The 14,921-nt window shown below is 41.4% G+C and overlaps 1 protein-coding gene across 2 annotated transcripts; it reads left to right on the forward strand.

Annotated features, from left to right (window-relative positions):
* The first annotated feature begins 1,468 nt into the window (after positions 1–1,468).
* LOC124036220 (calcium release-activated calcium channel protein 1-like) lies at positions 1,469–14,331 on the forward strand. Of its 2 annotated transcripts, none has more exons than XM_046350498.1 (2): positions 1,469–1,760; positions 13,166–14,331. In XM_046350498.1, exons 1-2 carry the CDS (start codon positions 1,647–1,649, stop codon positions 13,718–13,720), a joined length of 669 nt encoding a protein of 222 aa, XP_046206454.1. In that variant the 5' UTR covers positions 1,469–1,646; the 3' UTR covers positions 13,721–14,331. The 2 variants fall into 2 exon arrangements, with proteins under 2 accessions (XP_046206454.1, XP_046206455.1); XM_046350499.1 differs by lacking the exon at positions 1,469–1,760 and adding an exon at positions 8,029–8,759.
* The last annotated feature ends 590 nt before the right edge of the window (positions 14,332–14,921 follow it).

The following is a 14,921-nucleotide window of genomic DNA, read 5'->3' on the forward strand; positions in this document are numbered from 1 at the left end:
CTACGGATAGGCCATTTGCTCCTCTGACTATCTCGTGATTTCTTGGCGTTCCAGTAAGTACTAATGTAGGACATTGAGTACTTTCTTTGGAATAATTAAATGAATTGCAGCAAAAGTATTACCAATTTCACAAAAGTGTGTCATCATCATTAAACTGTAAGTCTGTTCTAATAATGTCCATACCCGTATTTTGTCGTTGTTCAATTCACTTCTTGCATCTATGCATATGAACAAATGAAATGGAATATTGCGCAATGCGCATTATACTGGAAAACGATTCTACAAACCTCTTAAGAGTTTGTTGAGGTGAGAAAGACTCACGAGCCTTTGATTTTCTCATCTTTTTGTTGAGAAACATTTACTGTCATAGGAGACTGAAATGACACATTTACTGCCATAGCCATCAGTCACACTTTGAATAAGTCCATGTGAAACTCTTGAAAATGAGGCAGTACATGCTGTTTTCCTTTTCTGGTCACAAGGGACTTCATCTACTTTCGGTTTCTAGGAGCTTTGCCAGGACATTTAGTTCAACACTGAGTTTGTCTGGTTGCAGACTGCCCCCAACAAGTAAGTCGCTCTGGATAAGAGCGTCTGCTAAATGACTTAAATGTAATGTAAATGTAACAACAGGCAATAACAGATACAATAAGATTGTTCTGCATGCCTAATTGAGCCTTGTCTTCTCTGACATCAGGGACATAGTACGTGATTGTGTCCTCACCCACCTTTTCTTGAGTACTTGGTCAGTGCATAAACCTGTCACCAAAACCAATTAGAATCATTTTAACTGCGCAGATCCTCAAAGCCAGCAGCAGCACTTGTGTGAGGGGAGAGATGAGTGTGAGAGCACACATACAATCAAAGCAATATAAAATGAACACATTGCACTAGTATAAATGTGCACACCAAATAGCTTAAAAAGGGAGACCAATAAAGATAAGTTAAACACATTAAAATATTTGATAAAAAAGCAGTCCTTACAAAATTATTTCTATGCCTTCATTCTCAGGCTTCATTGATTTGTCATAATATAGGATATGGCCTCCACTAGGTGGGAGTCAAAGATGGCTGCTCAATAGCATGTTTCCTATCAAATCCAGTAATTGGATAAAACATTAATAATAAGTGCACTACTGAACACGACCAAGCCAATAGCACATTGAGACAGTTTACAACACGTCCAAAGTCACAGATGCATCGAACTGTTGCAGATGGAATTCTGGTACTAGAATCTTGTCAATCTTCTATGGATGAAATGCAAGAAGTGAAAATATATGTTAGACATTTGTGCATTTCTATAGACTATGGATGGACAAACAAAGATAATCATCCCATTGTATTTAACACCTTGTTTGCATTATTAAGACGAAGTTGACGGGGGCTATTCAAACATGCACCCATACAGATCTAGACTAGATACACAACCCACAAAGAAATGTTCATAGGCGCACTACAACTTCCGCAAGAAGGGAAATAGAAACAGCATTGGATTGTGGGTAGTATCGTGTCATTTCCTGAATTAGTTTAGAAGTACAATTGTATGTCAAGTCGCATGAGTCCGCAGCGCGTGTATTTTTAATCGACTCTTCAACTTGGAAGAACTACAGGTTGACTGATTGAAAAGTTATTACCAGTAGCCAGCAATGAGTTTGAACGAGCATTCGTTGCAAGCTTTGTCTTGGAGAAAACTTTACTTGAGTCGAGCAAAGCTGAAGGCTACGAGCAGAACTTCAGCTCTCCTGTCGGGTTTCGCAATGGTGAGTACCAGGACCCAATCATATGGATTGGAGCGGATGACAACTTTGACAAAATGTAGTTATGACGCACTATTTCTTAAGACTACACCTACCGGTAGACTATCCAACAGCCCGGTCTCATAGACGACGTAACATAGTAAACGTATATTCTAGTAAATCAAATTAGTATGATTTGTAGCCTGGTCTCAGATTAGATGTAATATAGTCAAAGTAAATCAGAGTCATTCAAAATAGTATTATATGTTACGTTTGGTATAGTTATATAAGACAGCTGGTTACCTAAGGCAAAAATTAAAGTAGGGTTGTTGGATGGGTGGGTGTATAACGCAAGTTCAAATCTTATTACAGACAACTTTAGCATTTTAGCCAATTAGGAACTTTTGAACTACTTGCTACTTTGCAACTACTTAGCATGTTAACTAACCCGTCCCCTAACCTTAACCCTTTAAGCTAACCCTTTAACCTAACACCTAAACTTAACCCTAACCCCTAGCTTACCAAACATAAGCCACCTAACTAATGTTAGCACCTATTCCAATTTGTTAGGCAGGTGGCTAACATTAGCATAACACATTTGAATTAATAACATATCTTAAGTTTGCAAATTTATAACATATACTAATTGTAATTTGTAACATATCATACAAAATGTATGATGGACAGCCACAAATTAATACATACCATATGAAACGTAACATACTAATTGGAGCGTCCTTGATTCACATTTACTATGTTATGTCTACCCATGAGTCCAGGTTGCAGCATCCTACCAGTATTTGACTACAATGCTGGATAAACCAAGACTGTTTTGATTGAAAATAACCGGCAAACATATTTAACGATATGCATTAGGCCTACAATTAAATGTATTTCTGTATGAAACTGGTTACATTGCAATTTTGATGCATAGATTTGCATATGCATAGTTGAGTGCATTTAAATGTCTCTGCAAGTTAAACCACTATGCAAGGCCAGATGCAAATTAAGGATGGCATTAGTGAGTCATATCTAAACCTTAACCTGCCACAAGTAAACTGCAACAAATCTGACAGTCACTCACCCAACAGTTGGACCCAGTACAGTTGTCACCTGGTCAAACGCTAGGCTAGGCTACATCTTCCTGTACAGTCCTGCACCTAATAGAGCGTGATGTATGGCGCCTCCTGGCGGCCATGTTTGGAAGACCACCGCATCAGTTCTTCTGACAATAACAGCTTCGTGTCTATCCCAAGCTGCATGATAAGTGTCTAAAACTACACTGCTCAAAAAAATAAAGGGAACACTTAAACAACAAAATGTAACTCCAAGTCAATCACACTTCTGTGAAATCAAACTGTCCACTTAGGAAGCAACACTGATTGACAATAAATTTCACATGTTGTTGTGCAAATGGAATAGACAACAGGTGGAAATTATAGGCAAGACACCCCCCCATATAAGACACTCCCAATAAAGGAGTGGTTCTGCAGGTGGTGACCACAGACCACTTCTCAGTTCCTATGCTTCCTGGCTGATGTTTTGGTCACTTTTGAATGCTGGCGGTGCTTTCACTCTAGTGGTTGATTGAGATGGAGTCCACAACCCACACAAGTGGCTCAGGTAGTGCAGCTCATTCAGGATATCACATCAATGCGAGCTGTGGCAAGAAGGTTTGCGGTGTCTGTCAGCGTAGTGTCCAGAGCATGGAGGCGCTACCAGGAGACAGGCCAGTACATCAGGAGACGTGGAGGAGGCCGTAGGAGGGCAACTACCCAGCAGCAGGACCGCTACCTGCGCCTTTGTGCAAGGAGGAGCAGAAGGAGCACTGCCAGAGCCCTGCAAAATGACCTCCAGCAGGCCAGAAATGTGCATGTGTCTGCTCAAACGGTCAGAAACAGACTCCATGAGGGTGGTATGAGGGCCCGACGTCCACATGTGGGGGTTGTGCTTACAGCCCAACACCGTGCAGGACGTTTGGCATTTGCCAGAGAACACCTGTGTTCTTCACAGATGAAAGCAGGTTAACACTGAGCACATGTGACAGATGTGACAGAGTCTGGAGACGCCGTGGAGAACGTTCTGCTGCCTGCAACATCCTCCAGCATGACCGGTTTGGCAGTGGGTCAGTCATGGTGTGGGGTGGCATTTCTTTGGGGGGGCTGCACAGCCCTCCATGTGCTAGCCTTACTGCCATTAGGTACTGAGATGAGATCCTCAGACCCCTTGTGAGACCATATGCTGGTGCGGTTGGTCCTGGGTTCCTCCTAATGCAAGACAATGCTAGACCTCATGTGGCTGGAGTGTGCCAACAGTTCCTGCAAGAGGAAGGCATTGACGCTATGGACTGACTCGCCCGTTCCCCAGACCTGAATCCAATTGAGAACATCTGGGACATCATGTCTCGCTCCATCCACCAACGCCACGTTGCACCACAGACTGTCCAGGAGTTGGCGGATGCTTTAGTCCAGGTCTGGGAGGAGATTCCTCAGGAGACCATCCGCCACCTCATCAGGAGCATGCCCAGGTGTTGTAGGGAGGTCATACAGGCACGTGGAGGCCACACACACTACTGAGCCTCATTTTGACTTGTTTTAGGGACATTACATCAAAGTTGGATCAGCCTGTAGTGTAGTTTTCCACTTTAATTTTGAGTGTGACTCCAAATCCAGACCTCCATGGGTTGATCAATTTGATTTCCATTGATCATTTTTGTGTGATTTTTGTTGTCAGCACATTCAACTATGTAAAGAAATTCTTATTAAATACTTTTTTCATTCAGATCTAGGATGTGTTATTTTAGTGTTCCCTTTATTTTTTTGAGCAGTGTACTTAATTCAACACCATGGTAAATTATTGTGCAGTATTTGGCTGCTCTAACAAGGCCAGAAAGACAATGTGAAAAAATATTTTTACAGATCATGACACGCCAAGGAGATAAGACTCAAGAACTGTCAAAAAGCAGAGACGCCTTTTTCCCGTCAAGATCTGAACTCGACAGCTGTTAGTACAGGAGCTGCTCTGATCTTTTCATCATTGGAAAAAGCTAATCTCTGCTTCAGTTGCATAATGCCAAGGGGCCATTGCAAATGCCCATAAGGCTAATGTCACCATGCTGATGGTCCAGTGGTTCCCAACTCCAGTCCTCAAGTAACCCCAAAAGTACACCTTTTTTATTTATGTCCTGAACAAGCACACTGGATTCAACTTGACAACTAATCGTCAGGCCCTCAATGAGTTGAATCAAGTATGTTTGTCCGAATCAGGTATGTGTGCTGTTGGGTTGTATTCGAGGATTGGAGTTGGGGAAACACTGCTGTAGGCCTATGGCTGCATTGACAGCCATTATCATCAGCTGCAAAATGGGTTCACATGGCTGTCACTCTGGATATCAATCAAATAAAACTATTTGGGGTGCTTACAACTGATCAAAAAGGTCATGTTCATTTGAGATTACAACACAGCAACACAGACAAGTCAGAGACAGATTCCCTTCCCCTCTTTATTGCAGGATTGTGATCTGTGATTAACACTGACACTAGTTCATCTTGTATAATAGTTCAGTTAAATTTAAACACTTCACTTCGAAGAATCAATACTTTGACTATATGAAATAAAAAGTAAGCTAATTCGTATGTAAAGGTTTAGACATTTTAGTAATTAGTTCCTTAGGCTATTATGAAAGCATCATTTCATCTTTACAAAAAAGTCAATACCAGAGGTAGCCAACCTCACACCACTGATCCCTATTCTCCTTGGTGAGCAGACTTCTATTCCAGCCCAGCAATAGCACACTTGATTATCAACTAATTTGGTTTGAGAAGTTGAATCAGGTGTATTAGTGCTGGGCTGGAATAGTAGGGTTGGCTGCTCCAATTGTAATAGGTTTTATTAATTGTTTGACTTTTTTGAAACTATTTTTATTTACAACATTTACACACAACACATGGTATACAAGGATGTACCCTTATTCTCTTGGGACATTCATTGGGACCTCTTCATCTGCATACAGGTTTTCACAGCTTGCTTTATCTGACGACAGAAAACATCACAAAGAAACAGGCGTAATCATACTCAAATAAGACGACACTGAATGTTATGTTTCTATATCTCTCTTTCCCCACTTTCTCTCGCTAGGGACTGGAACTCAAATCTTTTTCATAATGTCCACTGGGGCAAAACTGTGACACTGAAGTTGCCCACCCCTGTTTTAGTCAGTACTTTGTTGAAGCACCTTTGGCAGCGATTACAGCCTCAGGTCTTCGTGGGTATGACGCTACAAGCTTGGCACACCTGTATTTGGGGAGTTTCTCCCATTCTTCTCTGCAGATCCCCTCAAGCTCATGTGCAGCGACGCTCCCCATCCAACATCTAATTTCAGGTCTCTCCAGAGCCGTTTGATCATGTTCAAGTCCGGGCTCTGGCTGGGCCACTCAAGGACATTCAGAGACTTGTCCCGAAGCCACTTCTGCGTTGTCTTTGCTGTGTCCTTAGGGTTGTTGTCCTGTTGGAAGGCGAACCTTCACCCCAGTCTGAAGTCCTGAGCGCTCTGGAGCAGGTTTTCATCAAGAATTTCTCTGTACTTTGGTCTGTTCATTTTTCCCTCAATTCTGACTAATCTCCCAGTCTCTGCTGCTGAAAATCATCCCCACAGCATGATGCTGCCACCACCATGCTTCACCGTAGGGATGGTGCCAGGTTTCCTCCAGATGTGAACGCTTGGCATTCAGGCCAAAGAGCTCAATCTTGGTTTCATTAGACCAGATAATCTTGTTTCTCATGGTCTGAGTCTTTGGGTGCCTTTTGGCAAACTCCAAGTGGTCTGTAATGTGCCCTTTACTGAGGAGTGGCTTCTGTCTAGCCACTACCATAAAGAGTGCTGCAGAGATGGTTGTTCTTCTGGAAGATTCTACCATCTCCACAGAGGAACTCTGGAGCTCTGTCACTGACCATCGGGTTCTTGGTCACCTCCCTGACCAAGGCCCTTCTCCCCCGATTGCTCAGTTTGGCCAGTCGGCCAGCTCTAGTAAGAGTTTTGGTGGTTCCAAACTTCTTCAATTTTTAAAAATGGAGGCCACTGTGTACTTGGGGACCTTCAATGCTGCAGAAAAGTTTTGGTACCTTTCCCCAGATCTGTGCCTCAACACAATCCTGTCTCAGAGCTCTATGGACAATTCCTTCGACCTCATGGCTTGGGTTTTGCTCTGACATGCACTGACAACTGTGGGACCTTGTATAGACAGGGCAAACTACCTGCCCTGTATGACACCTACAGCATCCGATGTCACAGAAAGGCCAAAAACGACAACCACAACCTGAGCCATGGCCTGTTCCCCCCTCTATTTTCCAGAAGGCGAGTTCAGTACAGGTGCATCAAAGCTGGGACAGAGACAGAAGCTTTTTTTTCAATCTCAAGGTGATTTTTTTTAAATGGCCATCACTAGCCGACTAACACCAGGTTACGCAACCCTGGACCTTAGAGGCTGCTGCCCTATATACATAGACTTGGAATCACTGCTACTTTAATAATGGACCACTAGTTACTTTTATAATGTTTACATACTGCTTTACACATCTCATAACAATATACTGTATTTTAGTCAATGCCACTCCAACATTGCTTTATCTAATATTTATATATTTCTTAATTCCATTATTTTACTTTTTAGATGTGTGTATTGTTGTGAATTGTTAGATACTACTGCACTGTTGGAGCTAGGAACACAAGTATTTCGCTACACCCGCAATAACATCTGCTAAATTTGTATATGTGACCAATAAAATGTGCTTTTATTACATTGTGTGCCTTTCCAAATCATGGCCAATCAATTGACTTTACCGCAGGTGGACTCTTGTCAAGTTATAGAAACATCTCAAGGATGATCAATTGAAACAGGATGCACCAGAGCTCAATTTCAAGTCTCATAAGCAAAGGGTCTGAATACCTACAGTACCAGTCAAAAGTTTGGACACACCTACTCATTCCAGGGTTTTTCTTTATCTTTCCTATTTTCTACATTGGAGAATAATAGTGAAGACATAACTATGAAATAGCGCATGGAATCAAATAACAAAAAGTGTTAAACAAATCAAAATATATCGGTGATTCTTCAAAGTAGCCACCCTTTGTCTTGATGACTGCTTTGCACACTCTTGGCATTCTCTCAACCAGCTTCATGAGGTAGCCACCCGGAATGGATTTCAATCAACAGGTGTGCCTTAAGTTAATTTGTGACCCGATTTCAGGAAACTAGGTGTATGTCGCAAGTCACGACTTCACAGGAGAGCTGTTTGAACGTATAATATATTTTCTTAACAAAATGTTTTTTTGGGGCAGAAATGCTTTCTCGAACATGTGAACTTTCAGGTGCCTTTTAATAACACGTTTTTATGCCATCTGTAAATACAAATAAAGAAGTTAAATTACCAGCCTAGTTGGTTTAGCCAAAGAAAAAGACAGTAACCTTCTCGCTAGCCATGATTGGCTGAGATAATGAGTGGGCTGGACATGCCGAGAAGTTTCAGATTGTTCAGCAGGGTAGCATCTTGTCTATAAAATGAGCTGTTCGTTATGCGTAGATAATTCTATCTACTGCAGTTTTTTTATGAAGAGGGAAAGTTAGCAATGCAGAACGGCAAATATGTTGCTTCTGCTCTCAATAACATTGCTGCCCTGAATTTATCAGGCGCTATCGACAAAGGTCAGTGGTAAAAAGATGTGATGGACTACTTTCTGGAGGACGATTGTGTCATTCTGACTCTGAAAATTAATCAGACGATGAGGAAATCCCTGATGTTAGGTAAAAACATTTTCAGTTGAAGACATTGGAGTCTTCTGATGATGGTGATGGGGAAGAAACAGCGATCAACAGTGTTGTCACGAAAGAAGTTGACCAAATTTTGAAATCCGTGGAACACAACGGGCCAAACAAGCTGTGCAAACTAAACGGAAACAACACAGGATGTCTTTTATTTAATCAAAGGGGTTGCAGGCTGCCATGAAGCTTTCATCCATGTATATGGGTAAGAATCTAGCTACAGTTTCAGCTATTATACGTTTCTAATTTTGCCAGTTTTTATTGCAAGTTAAGGCTTGCTGTTAGCTAGCCAGATGGAGTTTGATGGCTGGCTTGCTAGCTGATGTTGAAACTAGTTTATTCGGGTAACTTTAGCTATGACAATCGGTTTGTTTTGCTAGTAATGTTACTCTGAATTGGGATTATAGTTCAATTTTTAGCTAGCTAACATTAGCTGGCTGGCTTGCTAGCAAACATTAATTAATGATTTCTCCAGAATGCTATTTCGCATTGCTAGTTATAGCCTAATGTTAGCTAGCTAACATTGAACCTATTTGGTTAACATTAGGTAGCCATGACAATCGGTTTGTATTGCTAGTTAAAGCTTGCTGTTAGCTAGCCAGCTAATGTTAGATGACTGGCTATCTAGCTAACATTACGTGTATGAACTGTGTGTAGTGATATATCAGAATGCTATTTCGCATCTATTGTAGAATAATGCTAAATAAAACATCTGGAATTTGTTTTTTAACATAAGTAGAACACTACTGCCTCTCCTCCACCAGTCACACAAGGAGAATGGTCTAATGCCTCCCATCAAAAAGAGAGCTGGCCCAAGCAAGCAAAGGCAGCAGCGCAGTCCTCAACTACATGCACCATTTCTTCACCAACTACAGAGTTGGAGAAACACGTGTGGACCTGAATTGTGATAACTGCAGTGGCCAAAACAAGAACACATTTGTGCTCTGGAATTGTGCCTGGCAGACCATCCACAAACTCCATCACAGTCTGGACCTTCACTTCCTGATCACAGGCCACACCAAGTTTGCCCCGACTGGTGCTTCGGCCTCATCAAGCAGGGCTTCAGAAAGACCAGAGTGAACAATTTGTCTGAGATTGCTGGTGTTGTGAAGGACAGCACTGTGACGGGTCAACATCCAACAGCTGGTTGGACTGGAGGACGGTACGGTGCTGGTGAAAAGCTATGGCTGGCAACATCTGACTCCGTACTTCAGGCCGCTGCCATAGATCAAGCAGTACCAGCACTTCAGCTGAAAGTCATTTTCATTGTATTGCATGAGGTTATTCTTCTTGGAAGGTGATTTGATGTTGTAAAGGGTTGTAATGTCTTTTTTTTTAGTATTTCCCTGTTTTACAGCTTCGATGCTCTGGAGCCTGGTGTGTTACTTTTGTACCTGTTTCCTCCAGCATCTTCACCAGGTCCTTTGCTGTTCTGGGATTGATTTGCACTTTTCCCACAAGTGCGTTCATCTCTAAGAGACCGAATGCATCTCCTTCCTGAGCTGAATGAAGGCTGCGTGGTCCCATGGTGTTTATACTTGCGTACTATTGTTTGTACAGATGAATGTGGTACCTTCAAGATTTTGGACATTTCTCCCAAGGATGAAGCAGACTTGTGGAGGTCTACAATTGTTTTTTTCTCAGTTCTTGGCTGATTTTCCCATGATGTCAAGCAAAGAGGCACTTGGTTTGAAGGTAGGCCTTGAAATACATCCACAGGTACACCTCCAATTGACTCAAATTATGTCAATTAGCCTATCAGAAGCTCCTAAAGCCATGACATAATTTTCTGGAATTTTCCAATGAGATTTAAAGGCACAGTCAACTTAGTGTATGTAAACTTCTGACTCACTGGAATTGTGATGCAGTGAATAAGTCGAAACAATTGTTGGAAAAATGTTGTGTCATGAACAAAGTAGATGTCTTAACCGACTTGCCAAAACTATAGTTTTGGTGGTGTGGTTGAAAAACGAGTTTTAATGACTCCAACCTAAGTGTGTGAACTTCCAACTTCAACTGTATATATAAAAATGAATATTGTTATGTATTCTTAACATGATTTTGTGACATACGGTCACATGTATCGTTGCGGTATCAAGTGTCCACCACACAAATATATGGCGCATCCACATAAATATGGCGCATGCATCTGTTTATGTACTGTACATGTGCACCTCACTCAGGTTTCAACTCAGTTTGCATGGCCTTATCACATAGTATCCCATACATAAGTGCATGTGTAACAGTATGCTAATGTGCTGGTGTGAAGGCATTTGGGCAGTGGCCAAAAGTACTTAGGTAAAACTACTATCTGTACCTTATATTTTTGGCAACTTTTACTTCACTGCATTCAGAAAGAAAATGTACTTTTTACTCCATACAGCTTCTCTGACACCCAAAAGTACTTGTTATATTTTGACAGGAAAATTGTCCAATTCACACACTTATCACGACATCCCTACGGCATCTGATCTGGCAGACTCACTAAACACATGCTTTGTTTGTCAATTTTGGAGTGTGCCCTTGGCTATCCTTCAATAAACCATTTTTATTTAAATATAAAGAGATTGTGCCGTCTTGTTTAATATAAGGAATTTGAAATGATTTATACTTTTACTAAAGTATGACAATTTAGTACATTTTCCACCAGGTTGTGGCTGGGTGTTTATATTATTTCTTTCACATAACCCATCAATTCAGACAAGTGTGTCTGGGTAAGCATCATCTAATATTTATAAACTATTTTTATCTGGACACTTTCTGTTTACCTGAAATGTTTCCTTGTAGGCTACCACCATTTTTAGTCTTAATCTTTACTACACTACTCACTGTTTAGCACATGACCTCATGTGAATCCTTAAAGAGATGGGAGGAGCTTGCTTAAGAGGGTGTGAACAATGCTGAATGGGGGCGTAGACAAAGGAGAGCTCTCCAGTAGGTACCAAAACATTCAAGGGCCCTTTTCTCAAAAGTGAGTTAACAAATGTATCAACATTCAAAGCAAAATTACTTTCCCATGGTTCCAAAAAGCATGCTGTGTATAATATACCATTTTGTAGTTCTGAGTTTACTTTTATCCAATGTGTAAAAAAAAAAAATACAACAAATTCTGCTACATAAGACCGAAACCAGGTGGTGAGTCATTTGTGGAACTTCTTTCCTTAATGCATTTCAGCCAATCGGTTGTGTAGGGGTGCTATACAGAAGATGGCCCTATTTGGTAAAAGACCCAAGTCCATATTATAGCAAAAACAACTCAAATAAGCAAAGAGACGACAGTCCATCATTACTTTAAGACATGAAGTCAGTCAATCTGGAAAATTTTAATCTTTGAACATTTCTTCAAGTGCAGTCTCAAAACAACATCAAGATCTATGATGAAACTGGCTCTCATGAGGACCTCACAATAGGAAAGGAAGACCCAGTTTCCTCTGCTGCAGCCCAAATAAATGCTTCAGAGTTAAATAAGACTTCAACATCAACTGTTCAGAGGAGACTGTGTGAAGCAGGCCTTAATGGTCAAATTGCAGTACCACTACTAAAGGACATCAATAATAAGAAGACTTGCTTGGGCCAAGAACACAAGCAATGGACATTACACCAGTGAAAATTTGTCCTTTGGTCTGATGAGTCCAAATTTGACATTTGATTCCAACCGCTGTGTCTTCGTGAGACGCAGAGTAGGTGACTTGATGATCTCCGCATGTGTGGTTCCCACGTGACGCTTTGCTGGTGACACTGATTTATTTAGAATTCAAGGCACACTTAACCAGCATGGCTACCACAACATTCTGCAGCGATATGCCATCCCATCTGGTTTGCGTTTAGTGAGACAATTTGTTTTTCAACAGGACAATGACCCAAAACACACCTCCAGGCTGTGTAAGGGCTATTTGACCTAGGAGAGTGATGGAGTGCTGCATCAGATGACCTGGCCTCCACAATCACCCGACCTCAACCCAATTGAGATGGTTTGGGATGAGTTGGACTGCGGAGTTAAGGAAAAGCAGCCAACAAGTCCTCAGCATATGTGGGAACTCCTTCAAGACTGTTGGAAAAGCATTCCAGCTGGTTGAGAGAATTCCAAGAGTGTGCAAAGCTTTCAAGGCAAAGGTTGGCTACAAGATAGCTAGCTAATACGAATTTAGCTAGCTGGGTGGCGAGATTTAATTCTCTTAACTTATACTGAATAGCTAGCTAACTAGCTAATAATACAGTACATTTTTTATAATTTTCTAAATATATTTACTAAAGTGAATAGGTTCTTCCACTGCCTCTATTCTGGGTGCTTAGGAAAAAATGAAATAATGGGAAATCTTCCTGAATTGTTTTTCGGTGGTAGCGAAACACAGTCAGCCATGTGGACGATTGGGGGACACAGGGCAACAAAGTTCCACCAGACTGACTGGTCTTCCAACATGGCACCCTGTGTGGTTGCTACACGATTTGTAACAACTGCAACCCCTCTATAGAGAACATGGAATTGTCACATGCAGTGGTTGAGCTTTAAATTACATCATTGTCTTTGTTCAGATTGTTCTGATTCCTCATCCTGTTTGCACGTTGCTTTTTCAGTCAAGCTGTAACCGTGTGAAATCGTGTCTCTTTCAGGTGGCTATGGTGGAGGTACAGCTGGAACAAGATCATGTGTATCCCCAAGGGCTGCTGATAGCCTTCAGCGCCTGCACCACTGTCCTTGTGGCAGTGCACCTTTTCGCCCTGATGATCAGCACCTGCATCCTGCCAAACCTGGAGGCTGTCAGCAATGTTCACAACTTGAACTCGATCAACGAGTCGCCCCATGAGCGCATGCACTGCTACATTGAGTTGGCCTGGGCCTTCTCCACTGTCATTGGCACCCTTCTCTTCCTGGCCGAGGTGGTTCTGCTGTGCTGGGTCAAGTTCCTGCCCCTCAGTCCCTCAACTGTTAAAAATAGCACCGACAATTATGGAAGGGCGGCAGCCATTGTCTCCACCTCCATTATGGTGCCGTTTGGACTGGTTTTTATTGTGTTCGCTGTGCACTTCTACCGCTCTCTAGTGAGTCACAAAACTGACCGTCAGTTTCAGGAGCTGGAGGAGCTGTCCAATATCACCCGGCTGCAGAACCAGCTAGACTACAGGGCGGAGACAACCAGTCTGCAGCCCTCCTCCGACTTTCCCTGATGGGAGCACATACAAGTAGGGAGTAGGAGCAGTACACAGCTGTAAGAAATGTATTATTGACTTTTTTTTTTTTGTATCTATTTGCATGAGCACCATGAGAAAGGATACTTTATATAGTAAAATCATTTCTTCAGATGTTTTGTATTGGGATTTGGACTCTGCATTAGGCATTTTTCTACTTTTGTAAATAGTTGGAGAGGTCAGAAGAATTTGCTTTGTATTGTTCACTAGTTTGGAATCAAGCCACTTTTAAAAAAAACTTTGCATGTCTATTGTCTTCCTTATGGCTTCAGAAACAGATCTGAGTAGCTGAATGTGAGTGAGCATCTGTGTGAAATTGGTTTTTAAATGTTTTGTATATCATTACATAGATGATATCTGTAGTTGTCACATACAACTACACTAAGTTCTGTCTAAGGTGGCTGGGGAACACAGTGTGCGATGAACATACTGTAATAACATTTTGAAGTAGTTGGATTTTAATTTAACAAAATGATAACTGGCCAATTTCCATGAAAGAAACTGATCAGAGCATAATATGTAATAACTGCTGTAATAGTGCTGGTGCAAGGGAAAAGCAGAATTTAGATTTTTAGTCCGTCTGGAATATATACCTCATATTTTAACATTTCAAAGTCAGTACAATTGATCAGATTTGCTCTGATGGTCATTTGATGAGTTAATGTATTTTAAGCACGCTACTGTTAACATGATAGACAAATACAAGTGTGGATTTGAAATGTACACTACCGTACAAAAGTTTGGGGTCACTTAAATGTCCTTACTTATGAAAAAAGCTCATTTGTCCATTTTAAAATAACATCAAATTGATCAGAAATACAGTGTAGACATTGTAAATTACTTGCAATTATGTTAGCACAGCTGAAAACTTGTGCTAATTAAAGAAGCAATAAAACTGGCCTTCTGGAGACTAGTTGAGTATCTGGAGCATCAACAGTTGTGGGTTCGATTACAGGCTCAAAATGGCCAGAAACAAAACTTTCTTCTGATACTCGTCAGTCTATTCTTATTCTGAGAAATGAAGGCTATTCCATGTGAGAAATTGCGAAGGAACTGAAGATCTTGTACAATGCTGTGTACTACTCCCGTCACAGAACAGCGCAAACTGTCTAACCAGAATAGAGTGGGAGGCCCCAGTGCACAACTGAGCAAGAGGACAAATACATTAGTGTCTAGTTTG

This window comes from Oncorhynchus gorbuscha, linkage group LG05 (assembly GCF_021184085.1).
Source record: "Oncorhynchus gorbuscha isolate QuinsamMale2020 ecotype Even-year linkage group LG05, OgorEven_v1.0, whole genome shotgun sequence".
NCBI classification, from domain to species: domain Eukaryota; kingdom Metazoa; phylum Chordata; class Actinopteri; order Salmoniformes; family Salmonidae; genus Oncorhynchus; species Oncorhynchus gorbuscha.

What these genes read in the sequence shown, in the direction of transcription:
- LOC124036220 (XM_046350498.1), top strand. Translation starts at nt 1,647, where the DNA reads ATGAGTTTGAACGAGCATTCGTTGCAAGCTTTGTCTTGGAGAAAACTT. An exon ending in TCCTGTCGGGTTTCGCAATG is followed by an intron (nt 1,761 to 13,165) that starts GTGAGTACCAGG and finishes TGTCTCTTTCAG; the next exon opens with GTGGCTATGGTGGAGGTACA.